This window comes from Mauremys reevesii, unplaced genomic scaffold, assembly GCF_016161935.1.
Source record: "Mauremys reevesii isolate NIE-2019 unplaced genomic scaffold, ASM1616193v1 Contig1, whole genome shotgun sequence".
Lineage (NCBI taxonomy): Eukaryota > Metazoa > Chordata > Testudines > Geoemydidae > Mauremys > Mauremys reevesii.
The window spans coordinates 1,305,301-1,318,125 of NW_024100715.1; the positions used below are offsets into that span (position 1 = coordinate 1,305,301).

At 61.9% G+C, this 12,825-nt stretch overlaps 2 protein-coding genes across 2 annotated transcripts; both read right to left on the bottom strand.

Moving 5' to 3' along the window:
• Window positions 1-924: 924 nt before the first annotated feature.
• LOC120392497 (protein Bouncer-like) lies at window positions 925-5,520 on the bottom strand. Its single transcript, XM_039517297.1, has 3 exons — window positions 5,376-5,520; window positions 3,575-3,688; window positions 925-1,892 (listed from the first exon to the last, which is right to left on the bottom strand). Exons 1-3 carry the CDS (start codon window positions 5,425-5,427, stop codon window positions 1,684-1,686), a joined length of 375 nt encoding a protein of 124 aa, XP_039373231.1. The 5' UTR covers window positions 5,428-5,520; the 3' UTR covers window positions 925-1,683.
• Window positions 5,521-9,379: 3,859 nt separating this feature from the next.
• LOC120392498 (protein Bouncer-like) lies at window positions 9,380-12,698 on the bottom strand. The gene is made up of 4 exons (XM_039517298.1): window positions 12,678-12,698; window positions 11,856-12,058; window positions 10,148-10,261; window positions 9,380-9,712 (listed from the first exon to the last, which is right to left on the bottom strand). Exons 2-4 carry the CDS (start codon window positions 11,905-11,907, stop codon window positions 9,582-9,584), a joined length of 297 nt encoding a protein of 98 aa, XP_039373232.1. The 5' UTR covers window positions 11,908-12,058; window positions 12,678-12,698; the 3' UTR covers window positions 9,380-9,581.
• Between the last annotated feature and the right edge of the window lie 127 nt (window positions 12,699-12,825).

The following is a 12,825-nucleotide window of genomic DNA, read 5'->3' on the forward strand; positions in this document are numbered from 1 at the left end:
CACCGCAGGTCTCCCCCCACCGCCGCGACCCTGCCTGGAGCAGGTCCCAGCCCCCGCCTGCCCCCCCCCCTCCGCCGCGTTGTGTTGCGTCCCTGCCTGACCGAACGCAGCGCGCCTCTCCCCTGCCTGCTGCCGCAGGGTCCTAGTGCCTGCCCTCCGCCAGTACTGGCAAGGCAGGCTGCCCTTACCCTGAGCCTCTCCAACCCCAAACCTCAGCCCCAGCCAGAGCCCTCATCCCCGCACCTAATCCTCAGCCCCAGCCCTGAGCACCCACATCATGAACCCTCATCCCCCCGCACCCTAATCCTCTGCCCCAGCCAGAGCCCTCATCCCCACACCCTAATCCTCTGCCCCAGCCCTGAGCGCCCCACATCATGAACCCTCATCCCCTGCACCCTAATCCTCAGCCCCAGCCAGAGCCCTCATCCCCCCACACCCTAATCCTCTGCCCCAGCCCAGAGCGCCCCCACAACATGAACCCCTCATCCACAGCCCTCACCCCACAGCCCAACCCTCTTCCCTAGCCCTGAGCCCCCTCCTGCATCATGTACCCCTCATCCTCAGCCCCACAGTCCTCACCCAGCACTCCCACCTATCCCCAAACACCCTCCTTCCCACACACCCTTCCCAACCCCAAACTCCATCCCAAAGCCTGCACCCTTCACCTCCTCCTGCACACCTGCCCCAGCCCAGAGCCTGCACCCAGCACCCTTCCTGCACCCTAATCCCCAGCCCAGGATCTGCACCCCAGACCTCCCCCGCCGAGCCCCCTCCCAGAGCCTTAGGCAGGTGGGGGCGGAGTTGGGGGGGGCGGAGTTGGGGGCGGGTTCTGGGCCCCACCAAAATTTTTACAAACTTGCCACCCATGCCAGTTCCAGCAGCCGGCCACTTCCGGGAGCGGCGTGGGGCCACAACACTCAGGCAGCCTGCTGGAGCCCGGCTGTGCCGGGCACCCCCTTAGCCCAGGGTCCTGGGCTGCCGCCTCTAAAGCCCCTGTGGTAATCCGGCCCTGGCTCTCCCTCTGAGCCAGCCCGTTTCCACACTGAGCAAAGTGGAGTAAAGCCCGTTCCTTAGAGCGGGGCTGGGAAAGCGAACCGGCACGCGGCCGGATTTATAATTTTGACACACACACGCTGTGCTGGTGGGGAGTTCAGAGAGGCAACCCCCGGGTATAAACCGAGCGAGGTAGTGATCTCCTTAAGCTGTTAGCAGTATCGGGTTTATGGTACACAGACCAGCAGGTTTAATTCCAGCCAGCAGGGGGCAGCGGGAAAACACGCATGCACACCTGCCACCTCCCACCCACACCGCCAGCCCGTAGGGGGCAGGAGGCAGCCAGTGAAGCCAGGGCTGGATTCTGATCTCAGTAACCACAGTGTCAATCCGGAGTGACTCCAGTTCAGCACTCTTTATACTGGAGTGAAACAAGAAATCCACCCACCCTTCTCCAGACAGACCCCACCCCTTCCCCATCCGTCAGGGCCTTTCCCGCCGCCTCATCCCTGGGTTATAACAATTTATGATGACCAAAAAAAGGCAAAGCAATCCGAGCTGGACTCTGGTCACCAAGCGCCCCTTTAAGAAGCAAGGGGGAGGAGCTATTTAAAGGCAATGGCTAGATCGATTTTTTTTGTCCTCCCGCAGAAATGATTTCCTCTTGCCTCCTGGTTTGTGGAGCAGGGATTAGAGGCCCCGGGCGAGCCAGGCCCCCAGCATGGCCAGCCCTGCGGCCAGGGAGAGCTGGGCCCCGGCGCCCACGGCCGAGTTGCAGAATTCGCCCTCGCAGCACTCGTAGGAGGTGCTGTAGGTGATGCCGGCGAAGGTCGAGTTGTCGTTGGTGTGGCATTTCCCCTTGTCAACGCAGTTCTTCTTCATGATCAGCTTGTGGCCGGCTGGGGGCAGAGAGCGAGAGAGAGGGAATGAGAGAAGGAGAAAGGAAAAAAGAGAATAAAGAAAGGAGAGAGAGAGAGAGAGAGAGAGAGAGAGAGAATGAGGGAAGGAGACTGGGCCCAAGAGAGAGCGACGGAGCTGGAGAACAGGGGAAGGAGATGAGGACCGAGAGAGAGCGACGGAGCTGGAGAAGGGGGGAAGGGGATGGGGACCGGGCGAGGGGGACAGAGCCAGAGAACGGGGGAATGGGACAGGGACCGAGAGAGAGTGACAGAGCCGGAAAAGGAGGGAAGGGGATGGGGACTGAGAGAGAGCGATGGAGCCAGAGAAGGGGGGAAGGGGACGGAGCTGGAGAAGGAGGGAAGGGGACAGGGACCGACAGAGAGCGATGGAGACGGAAAAGGTGGAACAGAACGGGGACCGAGCGGGAGGGAGCCCCAGGGAGGGGGAAGGCGACGGAGCTGGAGAAGGAGGGAACGGGACGGGGACCAAGTGGGAGGGAGCCCCAGGAAGGGGGAAGGTGATGGAGCCGGAGAAAGGGGAATGGGACAGGGACCGAGAGGGAGCAACGGAGCCGGAGAAGGAGGGAACGGGACGGGGACTGAGCGGGAGGGAGTCCCAGAAAGGAGGAAGGTGATGGAGCCGGAGAAGGGGGAATGGGACGGAGCCAGAGAAGGAGGGAAGGGGACAGGGACTGAGAGGGAGCGATGGAGCCGGAGAAGGGGGAACAGGACGGGGACCGAGAGGGAGTGACGGAGCCGGAGAAGGGGGAACAGGACGGGGACCGAGAGGGAGTGACGGAGCCGGAGAAGGGGGAACAGGACGGGGACCGAGAGGGAGCGACGGAGCGGGAGAAGGGGGAACGGGACGGGGACCGAGCGGGAGGGAGCCCCAGGAAGGGGGAAGGTGATGGAGCCGGAGAAGGGGGGAACGGGACAGGGACTGAGAGGGAGCGATGGAGCCGGAGAAGGAGGGAATGGGATGGAGCTGGAGAAGGAGGGAAGGGGACAGGGACCAACAGTGCAACGGGGCCGGAGAAGGGGGAACAGGACAGGGACTGAGAGGGAGCGATGGAGCTGGAGAAGGAGGGAACAGGACGGGGACCGAGCGGGAGGGAGCCCCAGAAAGGGGGAAGGTGATGGAGCCGGAGAAGGGGGAATGGGACGGAGCCAGAGAAGGAGGGAAGGGGACAGGGACCGAGAGGGAGCAACAGAGCCGGAGAAGGGGGAACTGGACAGGGACCGAGCGGGAGCGACGGAGCTGGAGAAGGGGGAACGGGACGAGGACCGAGAGGGAGCAATGGAGCTGGAGAAGGGGGAACGGGACAGGGACCGAGCGGGAGGGAGCCCCAGGGAGGGGGAAGGCGACGGAGCTGGAGAAGTGGGAACGGGACAGGGACCGAGAGGGAGCGACGGAGCCGGAGAAGGGGGAACGGGACAGGGACCGAGAGGGAGCGACGGAGCCGGAGAAGGGGGAACAGGACAGGGACCGAGCGGGAGCGATGGAGCCAGAGAAGGGGGAACGGGACAGGGACCGAGCGGGAGCGATGGAGCCAGAGAAGGGGGAACGGGACAGGGACCGAGCGGGAGTGATGGAGCCGGAGAAGGGGGAAGGGGACGGGGACCGAGCTGGAGGGAGCCCCAGGGAGGGGGACGGAGCCCGGAGCCACGGGCAGGGCCGTTACCTGCGCGGCCCCGGATGGTGGCGCAGAGCTGGGTGTCCTGGCAGGTGATGGTGGTGGTGTGGCAGGGGATGCCAAATACGGTGAAGTCGCATTTCAGGCACTGCAGGGCCGCGCCTGTGAACAGAGAGCAGGGGTGAGACCCACCGACCCTCCCTCAGCCGGGCACAGGGGGCTGCACCCCTGGGGGCTCCCTGCCCACAGCTGGGCCTGTCCCAGCCCCATGACAGAGCCTCCTGGGGGGAGCCCCAGGGAATGAGCCGGGGAGCTGGGACAGGCAGGAGGGGCTGAGGGGCTGGGGTTGAGGTGGGGGAATAAGGGGCCATGAGTCAGGTTAGGGGTGGGTCAGGGGTTCAGGGGATGGGGCTGAGGCTGGGGGGGCTGAGAGAAGGGGGTCAGGGGTGAGGTGTGGGGAAATGGGGTGGGGTTTAGGGATGGGGTGAGGCTGGGGAATGGGGTGTGGGTCAGGCTGGGGGCTGAGAAGGGGATCAGGTCAAGGTGAGGGTGTGGGGAATTGGGGTGTGGGTTGGGGCTGGGGACTGAGAAGGGGATCAGGTCGAGGTGAGGGTGTGGGAGGGTGTGGGTCAGGGGCTGGGGCTGAGAAGGGGATCAGGTCGAGGTGAGGCTGGGGAATGGGGTGTGGGTCGAGGGGCTGAGAGAACGGGGATCAGGTCAAGGTGAGGGTGTGGGGAAATGGGGTGTGGGTCAGGGGCTGGGGATGGGAGTCAGGCTGGGGGCTGAAAGAAGGGGATCAGGTCGAGGTGAGGGTGTGGGGAATTGGGGTGTGGGTCAGGGTCTGGGGTCTGAGAAGGGGATCAGGTCGAGGTGAGGCTGGGGAATGGGGTGTGGGTCAGGGTCTGGGGGCTGAGAAGGGGATCAGGTCGAGGTGAGGGTGTGGGGACATGGGGTGTGGGTCAGGGGCTGGGGGGCTGAGAAGGGGGATCAGGTCGAGGTGAGGGTGTGGGGAAATGGGGTGTGGGTCAGGGGCTGGGGGGCTGAGAAGGGGGATCAGGTCGAGGTGAGGGTAAGCCGTGGCAGCGAGAGCCTGGCGCTGTTTATCAGAGGGGTCTGGAAACAGGCCACATGTTTAGGGCAGCAAAAAATAACCCCTTTATTCCCACCCCGCTGCTCCCCTTCCCCCACAGTCCCCATTAAAGCTCCGTCTGCCACCCCCCAGTGCCCCCGTTACCCCGCTTCCTTCAACCCTCACTTTGTTAGGCAGGATTTCCGGCGGCAGGGGCGTAGCAGTATCACGTGCACATTCACTGAACAGTGGCGCTTAATTTCCAAAAATTCTCTTACAAATAGGAGAGTTTAACTCCGCAAAGCTCAAGGGTGGGAAAAGCTGGAAAGGGCAGAGTTAAGGGGGCATTTCCCACATAACTCTGATCCCCCCAGAGAGATGTCGATAGGAAGGGAGAACAACTGAGTACCTCAACCAGCTCACACAAGAATGGTTCTTGCCACAACTTGTACTCACATGACCCACTGCGATCCCTGACTGTGGTCTGTGAGTGCCATTGATACAAGGGAGGGCAGAGTTAAGGGGATATTGGGAAGAATCACCTTAATTCTGGCTACTGTTCGTCCAGTGGTCTGAGTTTTGGGAATTAAACTCTTCTAATCAGGAAGGAGGATAGAGTTTTTAAATTCTCCTTAGCGCAGTGGCTTGGTGTTGAAGCGAGTTACACTCGAAAGGGGGCTCTCTTGAGGAAGGAGGGAATGGAGAAATACAACGCGAGAGCTACCGACCCACACTGGAAAGCAGAGGTGGGGCAAAGATCCCCTGGGTTTCGTGGCTCACCGATCCCGACGCAGGTCAGAACAGCCAGACACAGGAGGAGAATTTTGCCCATGGTCGTCTCCTGGCGAGGCGGACACCAGCGGATTATGGAGGCAGGCGGGACCGTCCCAGGGCTCGGGGGCTGGCGGCTGAGTCTGCGTCTGGCTGCGTGCGATCTGTCTGATACACACAGCTGGGGTGGGAGGGGCAGGTGGGGCATGGACGCAGGGGCCCTGATTGGCACAACTTGTAAACACACGGACGTGTGCAGCTGACACAGAGCCCGGGATTAGGTGGAGACGTATTCGTACAGACGAAACACACACACACTCACTCACAATCACTCACACACACCCTGACAGACAGACACAGGGTGTAAAGACACCCGTAGGTAAAACACCCATCTCCATAGCTAACACATACACACAAACCAAACACATACACTCACACACTGTCTCTCACACCCACTCTCTCTCTCTCTCACACACACACACACCCTGACAGACAGACACAGGGTGTAAAGACAGCTGTAGGTAACACACACAGACACACACACACACACACACACCCCTCGCTGTAGCTAACACACAGACACACACACAGAGCAGATCTTTGTCCCGCCCTGTCGTGCCCCAGCTGAGATGATCTCGTTCATCTGCCCGATCCCAAGAGGAGCAGGCGCTGGGCGAAGCAGGAATTTCCCACACGCCGCGGCTCGGGCGGGACACCCACCCCCCTTGGCGCCTCACCAGAGAGCCGGGGTGGGGGACATCGGGTGAAACGCGGCCGGTAGCTCAGTGTCCCGAGTCCCTCCCCGCGTGGGCTGGTGTCACTAACGCGAGCGCTGGCCGTTACCACGTGGGCTCCGTCTCCTCTGCTGGGCTGGCGTTTGTGGGTTTTGTCTCGCTAACACGCTGTGGAACGGGGCTAATCTGTGAACGGGGCAGGGCTGGTTTCCCGTGTGTCCTCGGGGTCCTCCGTGGGATGGTAAAATCTCCACTGCGCCCGATGTGGAGGTGAAGCCCCCTCCAATTACTGCACGGTAAATACACCCCAGTTCTTCCCGCGAGATCGCGCCTACGCCCCACATCAGTTTCCTTTCACCAACGCCTGGAAGTTTTACCGCTGTAACTTTCAGTGAGGCACATGTGGGGCGGGGGGTTAACCTCTTTCCTTTGATCACACGCCCGGGGGGTCGAGGTGAGGGGCTGTGATCCCAATCCCCGTCCCACTCATTCCCCAGTCCTAGTGCAGGGAAGGCAGCTGGCCGGCTGCTGATAATTCCCACTTCGGCCAGGCGGCCAGTCTGCATTTCCGAGGGAGGCGTTGTGCGGCACTCGGCGTTGGGGCAGGGCCCACGATCCCACCGGGTGCCTTTAGCTCTGCACTAGTGATGTTTTCCATCAGTGAATAGTCAAACCAGTAAAACCCCTGGGGGTTACAGTGGATGAGAAGCTGGATATGAGTCGGCAGTGGCCCTTGTTGCCAAGAAGGCTAATGGCGTTTTGGGCTGTATAAGTAGGGGCATTGCCAGCAGATCGAGGGATGTGATCATTCCCGTCTATTCGACATTGGTGAGGCCTCATCTGGAGTACTGTGTCCAGTTTTGGGCCCCACACTACAAGAAGGATGTGGATAAATTGGAGAGAGTCCAGCAGAGGGCAACAAAAATGATGAGGGGGCTGGAGCACATGACTTACGAGGAGAGGCTGAGGGAACTGGGATTGTTTAGCCTGCAGAAGAGAAGAATGAGGGGGGATTTGATAGCTGCTTTCAACTACCTGAAAGGGGGCTCCAAAGAGGATGGATCTAGACTGTTCTCAGTGGTAGCAGATGACAGAACAAGGAGCAATGGTCTCAAGTTGCAGTGGGGGAGGTTTAGGTTGGATATTAGGAAAAACTTTTTCACTAGGAGGGTGGTGAAGCACTGGAATGGGTTACCTAGGGAGGGGGTGGAATCTCCTTCCTTAGAGGTTTTTAAGGCCCAGCTTGACAAAGCCCTGGCTGGGATGATTTAGTTGGGGTTTGGTCCTGCTTTGAGCAGGGGGTTGGACTAGATACCTCCTGAGGTCCCTTCCAACCCTGAGATTCTATGATTCTATGAACCCCCAATGCGGACCAATCAGACCAGTATAAAGGGACCACATGCACTTTGATACTGGTACAGCTGCGTCCAGCGCGGTGATTTGATCATACCAGGCTCGTTAAAGCGATGCGACTTTCCAGAGACCATGGGCTAGTTAATTCTCTGTAGGCAGGTGGGGGTGTAGCCGTGTCAGTCCTAGGATCTAGAGACACAAGGAAAGTGAGCGAATCTTTTATGGGACCCACCTTGTCTCTAGTTTCTTCTCTGGGAGCCTGTGACGGGGTGAACTTGCCCCCGCACTGGAGAGGAGGGGGTTAAGCCTGCACTCCTGCCACCGGAAGCCCCGCCCCTCGCCCCTGCTGGGCACGCTCCGACTGCGGCTGCAGTATAAAAGGGAGCAGCCCAGCTTCATTGCAGGCTGACCCCCGGCGAGGAAGGACGCACCTCGCTGGCTCCAGCCCGGGAACAGCCAGAACCCCTGAGCGTGGGAGCCAGAGGCGCCGGGACCCAGGCAGGTGCACGAGGGAGGTCGGCGCCGCCAGGACCGGTGCTGGCTGAGGAACCCGGAGAGCCCAAGGGCGTCCAGATGGCAGCTCTGGGGAATCTGGTAGGAACCAGCCCAGGGGAACTAGGCAGGGGACCAGTTACAGAACCGGCTCTTGGCCTGGCATGTTTCGCTCGGCGCCACGTGCACTCGCCATTACCGGGGCCTTGGCTGGGACCCGGTGGAGAGGGAGGGCCCGGGCCCCCCTACCCCTGCTGCCCTGTGCAGGTGGCAGCTCACCTCCCCGCCTCTGACCATTAGGCCGCAGAGCCCTGCTAAGGAGGGCAGCTTTACTGACGCTGGACACTCGGCCGCTCAGCTCGGCGAAGGAGGGCAGCCATACAGACTGGGGTCACAGGGCAATGATATTGACTCCGGCCATTGGGCCATACGGCCCTGAGGCTAAGGGCAGGCAGGCGGACTTAACTGTAGATCCGCAACGCCTTTGCCCCACCCCAAAGGGGGACGGGTGTTCTTGCCCCACGACATAGAAAACCGTCCGGTTGGGCTGTGGTGAGTCCAAGCCAACTGGGAAACATCGAAAGCGATTGCTTAAAACTGGACCCAGCTGGAGAAACCCCCCAGTGGGCACAAATTCAGAGAAAGTGGGACTTCTATTCCCCTGGGAGTTCGTTGATGTGTCCCAAGCGGCCTGGAGGCCCCGACGCCATGGATTGCAGCCAGTGACAAGCAGATGTTCTTGGAAATGCAGATTCCTGCCTTGACTCTGGTCTCTGAAGACGGGACGGATTTTTGAAGATTAATTAAACACAACAGCTGCCAGGAGGCACCTAGGGGGGATTTTTCAAAAGCATCCAGGCGCCCGAGCCCCATTGAAATCAGAGTTAGGGGGATCGGGAACCTGGCGCCCAGCTGCATTTTTAAGCACCCAAATAGCTTTCAATCCCGGGATATTTCCAGCCAGATAAGCCTGAGGCTGTCGGGCTAACGCATGTCGAGCTGCATCCCTTGCGCGCCTGCACGTTGTGTTTCTTATACGCCTAGAGCCGCAGTTCTCGACAGGGACACAAGTCCACTGGGGGGTGGGGGGTAGGCAGAGCTCTTCCGGGGGGACATCAACTCCGCTCGATATTTGCCTAGTTTGACGACAGGCTATAGAAAAATTTCTGGCTCTGTTGCTCTCTCTCGGTCCCTGTCCAACTCAGAGTCACTGCAAACTAAACTTTCATACAGACGATGACTTGTTAATACTGCCAGGCACTGGGAACAGGCGACAGGGGCTGGATCAGTGGATGATTCCCTGTTCTGTTCACTCCCTCTGGGGCACCTGGCATGGGCCACTGTCGGAGACAGGACCCTGGGCTGGACGGACCTTTGGTCTGACCCGGTACGGCCGCTCTTATGTCCTATACACTGAAATGTAGCACAGGGTTTCTATTCCATTTTATTTAATTATAATTACAGGATCAAAGGGAGAAAGTCTCCCACTGTTCAGTCACAGCGGGGCTGGGGCACTTCTGGATTTTGACATCAGCAAGTCGTTTTTAAGGGAGGTGAAATTTGGGGGCAAGCAAGCCAAATCCGCCCCCTGAAAGGGGGGACAGTCGGAGGCGCCGGCCCCGGGGTGCTCCAGGGCCTAATTGCAGAAGTCGCCCTGGCAGCAGGTGTAGGAGGTGGCGTAGGTGACGCTGGCCCAGGTCGCCGTGTCCTGGGTGCTGCATTTCACCTCGTCCAGGCAGTTCTTCCGCACAATCGTCTTGTGGCCGGCTGGGGGGAGAGAGAGAGAGGGAATGAGAGGAGGAAACAAGAGAACGAAGGAAGGACGGAGGAACCAAGGGAGAGAGAGAGAGAGAGAGAACGAAAGAGAACAGAAGAACAAGAGAGAAAACGAGGGAATAAGAAAAGGAACAAGAGAGTGTGATAGAGCCAGAGAACAAGGGAAGGGAACGGAGACCGCGAGAGAGACATGGAGCCGGAGAACGAGGGAACGGGACGGGGACCGACAGAGAGTGACTGAGCCGGAGAAGGAGGGAAGGGGACGGAGCTGGAGAAGGAGGGAAGGGGATGGGGACCGAGAGGGAGCGACGGAGCCGGAGAAGGAGGGAAGGAGACGGAGCCGGAGGAGGGGGAAGGAGACAGGGACTGAGCAGGAGGGGTCCCAGGGAGGGGGAAGGAGCCCGGAGCCGCAGGCAGGGCCGTTACCTGCGTGGCCCCGGACGGTGGCGCAGAGCTGCCCGGCCGGGCAGGTGACCGGGCTGAGGTCACAGGGGGCGTTGAACGCGGTGAAGTCGCATTTCAGGCACTGCAGGGCCGCGCCTGGGAACGGGAACAGGGGTGAGACCGGGCCCCCCCCACGGACCCCCCGCAGCCGGGCCTGTCCCAGCCCTGCGACAGCGCCCCCTGGGGGGAGCCCCAGGGAATGAGCCGGGGAGCTGGGACTCAGGCAGGGAGGTCTGGGGGGGCAGGAGCAGTTGGGCGGGGCTGCGGTTGCGGTGGGGGGACAACCGGGCTGGCAGTCAGGTCACGGCAGGGTCAGGGGTTAAGGGATGGGGTGAGGCTGGGGGCTGAGGGAGGTCGGGGCTGCCCAGGCCTCATGTTGGGGGAACACAGCCCCTGCCAGCCCGGCCCTGCCCCCCCAGCTCTGCCGGTGCCCCTCACTCCCGCCCCGCAGCCCCTGCCAGCCCAGCCCTGCCCCCCCCCCAGCTCTGCCGGTGCCCCTCACTCCCGACCCGCAGCCCCTGCCAGCCCAGCCCTGCCGGTGCCCCTCACTCCTGACCCGCAGCCCCTCCCATCCCGGCCCTGGGCTCCCCCCCGCCCCCCACACACACTCACACGGACACGTCCTAATAATCTTGGGCCCGGGGGCAAAGTGCGACTCCTCTGGGACGGGAACCAAGGGAGGAAACTGTTGCGCAGCTAAAAATATTCCTCCTGGGCCCTGAGCGAAGTGGCAGCCGGTCGGGGGCTCCAGTGCCAGACACGGGGCTGGATGGGCCTTCGGGCTGAGCCGGTCTGGCCGCTCTCATGTTCTTCGCTCGGGAGGAATCCCCTGAACTCCGGCTGCGCCTCGCCCAGTGGCCTGAGTTGGGGAATTAAACTCCCCGGGTCGGGGAGGGGAGCGGAGCCTTGGGGACAGCGGGGAATTTCCGTGGTGTTCGGCACGACAGCTGGGGGCGTGCCTCAGTTTCCCCGGGGGCTGTATGGGGGGGTTGCTGGTGCAGAGGACCGGGTGTGACCTGGCCCGGCAGTCGGGACCCCAGACAACGGCCGGAGATTGGGGAACCCGGCGACTGGTGAGCGGAAGAGCTGAGGCGAGAGGACAGACGGGGGGGCCCAGGGGGCCTGTTTACCGGGACCGAGGGCAAAGGGCTGTTGGGGGGAGGCCATCGGCTGGTCGGCTGGAGGGAGGGGGCTGCTGGGCGGGGGACAAGGAGCAGCCGGGGCCCCAGGGGCTGGGGCCGGACCCAGCTGGCCGGGCTGCGACTGGCCTGGCCCGAGCCCCCCGAGACCCGCCTGGGCTGGGTTCGGCTGGCGGAGAGTCCGAGCAGGCTGGGGATCGGGGGGGGGGGTCGCTCCCTCTGGGGGGCTCCCGGGGGCTGGGGCGAGGGGACTCCCCACGGGGCCCACGGCAGAGCCAGGCGCTGGAGGCTCGGAGGCGCAGGCCTGGGGGGCGGTGGGGCCAGAGGGCCTGACCCCGGCGCGATCTTCCCGGGGGGCTCGCGCCGAAGGGGGGCTCCTCCATGGGGCCGTATGGAGGCCTGGGGGTCCGGGACCCCTTGAAATCCTCCTCAGCGCCGTGGCAGCGAGTTACGCTCGGCTGGGGGGGGCTCTGGCGAGCAGGGACTGGGGAAATACAGGGCGAGCCCCCCAGGCGGGGGCGGGGCGAAGACCCCCGGGTTTCGCGGCTCACCCAGGCTGGCACAGGCCAGAGCGGCCAGGCCCAGGAGCAGAGCTTTGCCCATGGGCGGCTCCGGGCGAGGCGGCTGCCGGGCGGGTTGGGGACGCTCGGGGCCGGCGGCTGAGGCTGCGTCTGGCTGCGTCGCTCTGGCCGACACACACGGCCGGGTGGGGCCGCGGAGCGACACGTGAACCCGGGGGCCCGACTGACACAAGCTGTAAACAGGCCGACGTGCGCAGCTGACAGAGCCGGGGGTTGGGCGGAGACGTATTTGTACAGATGGAGCAAACACAGTCACACACAGTCACACACACACACACACACAGACCCAGCAGGGACACACACACACACACAGTCACACACACACACACACACACACACACCCAGCAGGGACACACACACACACAGTCACACACACACAGACCCAGCAGGGACACACACACACACACTCACAAAACAAACACACACACAGCCCTGTGTAGCTGACTCCAACACTAACACACTCACCCACCCCCTGACAGACAGACACAGGGTGTAGAGACACATGTAGGTAAAACACACACCCCTGTAGCTAACACACACACACACACACACACACACACACAGTAAATGCTGACACACACACAAGGTGTAAATGTTAAAATACACTTAAGACACAGTCACACACAAGAGACACACACACAACTACCGACACAGACTATTCCACTGGGCACAAGCTGCCAACCCTCCCACACACAAGGTGTAAACAGAATCACACAACACACCTGCGCTGCCAACAGAGACACAGGGGTCGTAACACACAAACACTCACAAAAAACACACAGAAACACCCACAAATAGTCTCCCCCTGAGCTCTGCCGGTGCCCCTCACTCCCAACCCGCAGCCCCTGCCCCCCAGCCCTGCCGGTGCCCCTCACTCCCGACCGCAGCCCCTGCCAGCCCAGCCCTGCCCCCAGATCCCCACTCCCCATCCCCACTCACC

What these genes read in the sequence shown, in the direction of transcription:
- LOC120392497 (XM_039517297.1), bottom strand. Translation starts at nt 5,427, where the DNA reads ATGGGCAAAATTCTCCTCCTGTGTCTGGCTGTTCTGACCTGCGTCGGG. An exon ending in TCTGACCTGCGTCGGGATCG is followed by an intron (nt 3,689 to 5,375) that starts GTGAGCCACGAA and finishes CTCTGTTCACAG; the next exon opens with GCGCGGCCCTGCAGTGCCTG. An exon ending in CACCATCCGGGGCCGCGCAG is followed by an intron (nt 1,893 to 3,574) that starts GTAACGGCCCTG and finishes CTCTGCCCCCAG; the next exon opens with CCGGCCACAAGCTGATCATG.
- LOC120392498 (XM_039517298.1), bottom strand. Translation starts at nt 11,907, where the DNA reads ATGGGCAAAGCTCTGCTCCTGGGCCTGGCCGCTCTGGCCTGTGCCAGC. An exon ending in TCTGGCCTGTGCCAGCCTGG is followed by an intron (nt 10,262 to 11,855) that starts GTGAGCCGCGAA and finishes TCCCGTTCCCAG; the next exon opens with GCGCGGCCCTGCAGTGCCTG. An exon ending in CACCGTCCGGGGCCACGCAG is followed by an intron (nt 9,713 to 10,147) that starts GTAACGGCCCTG and finishes CTCTCCCCCCAG; the next exon opens with CCGGCCACAAGACGATTGTG.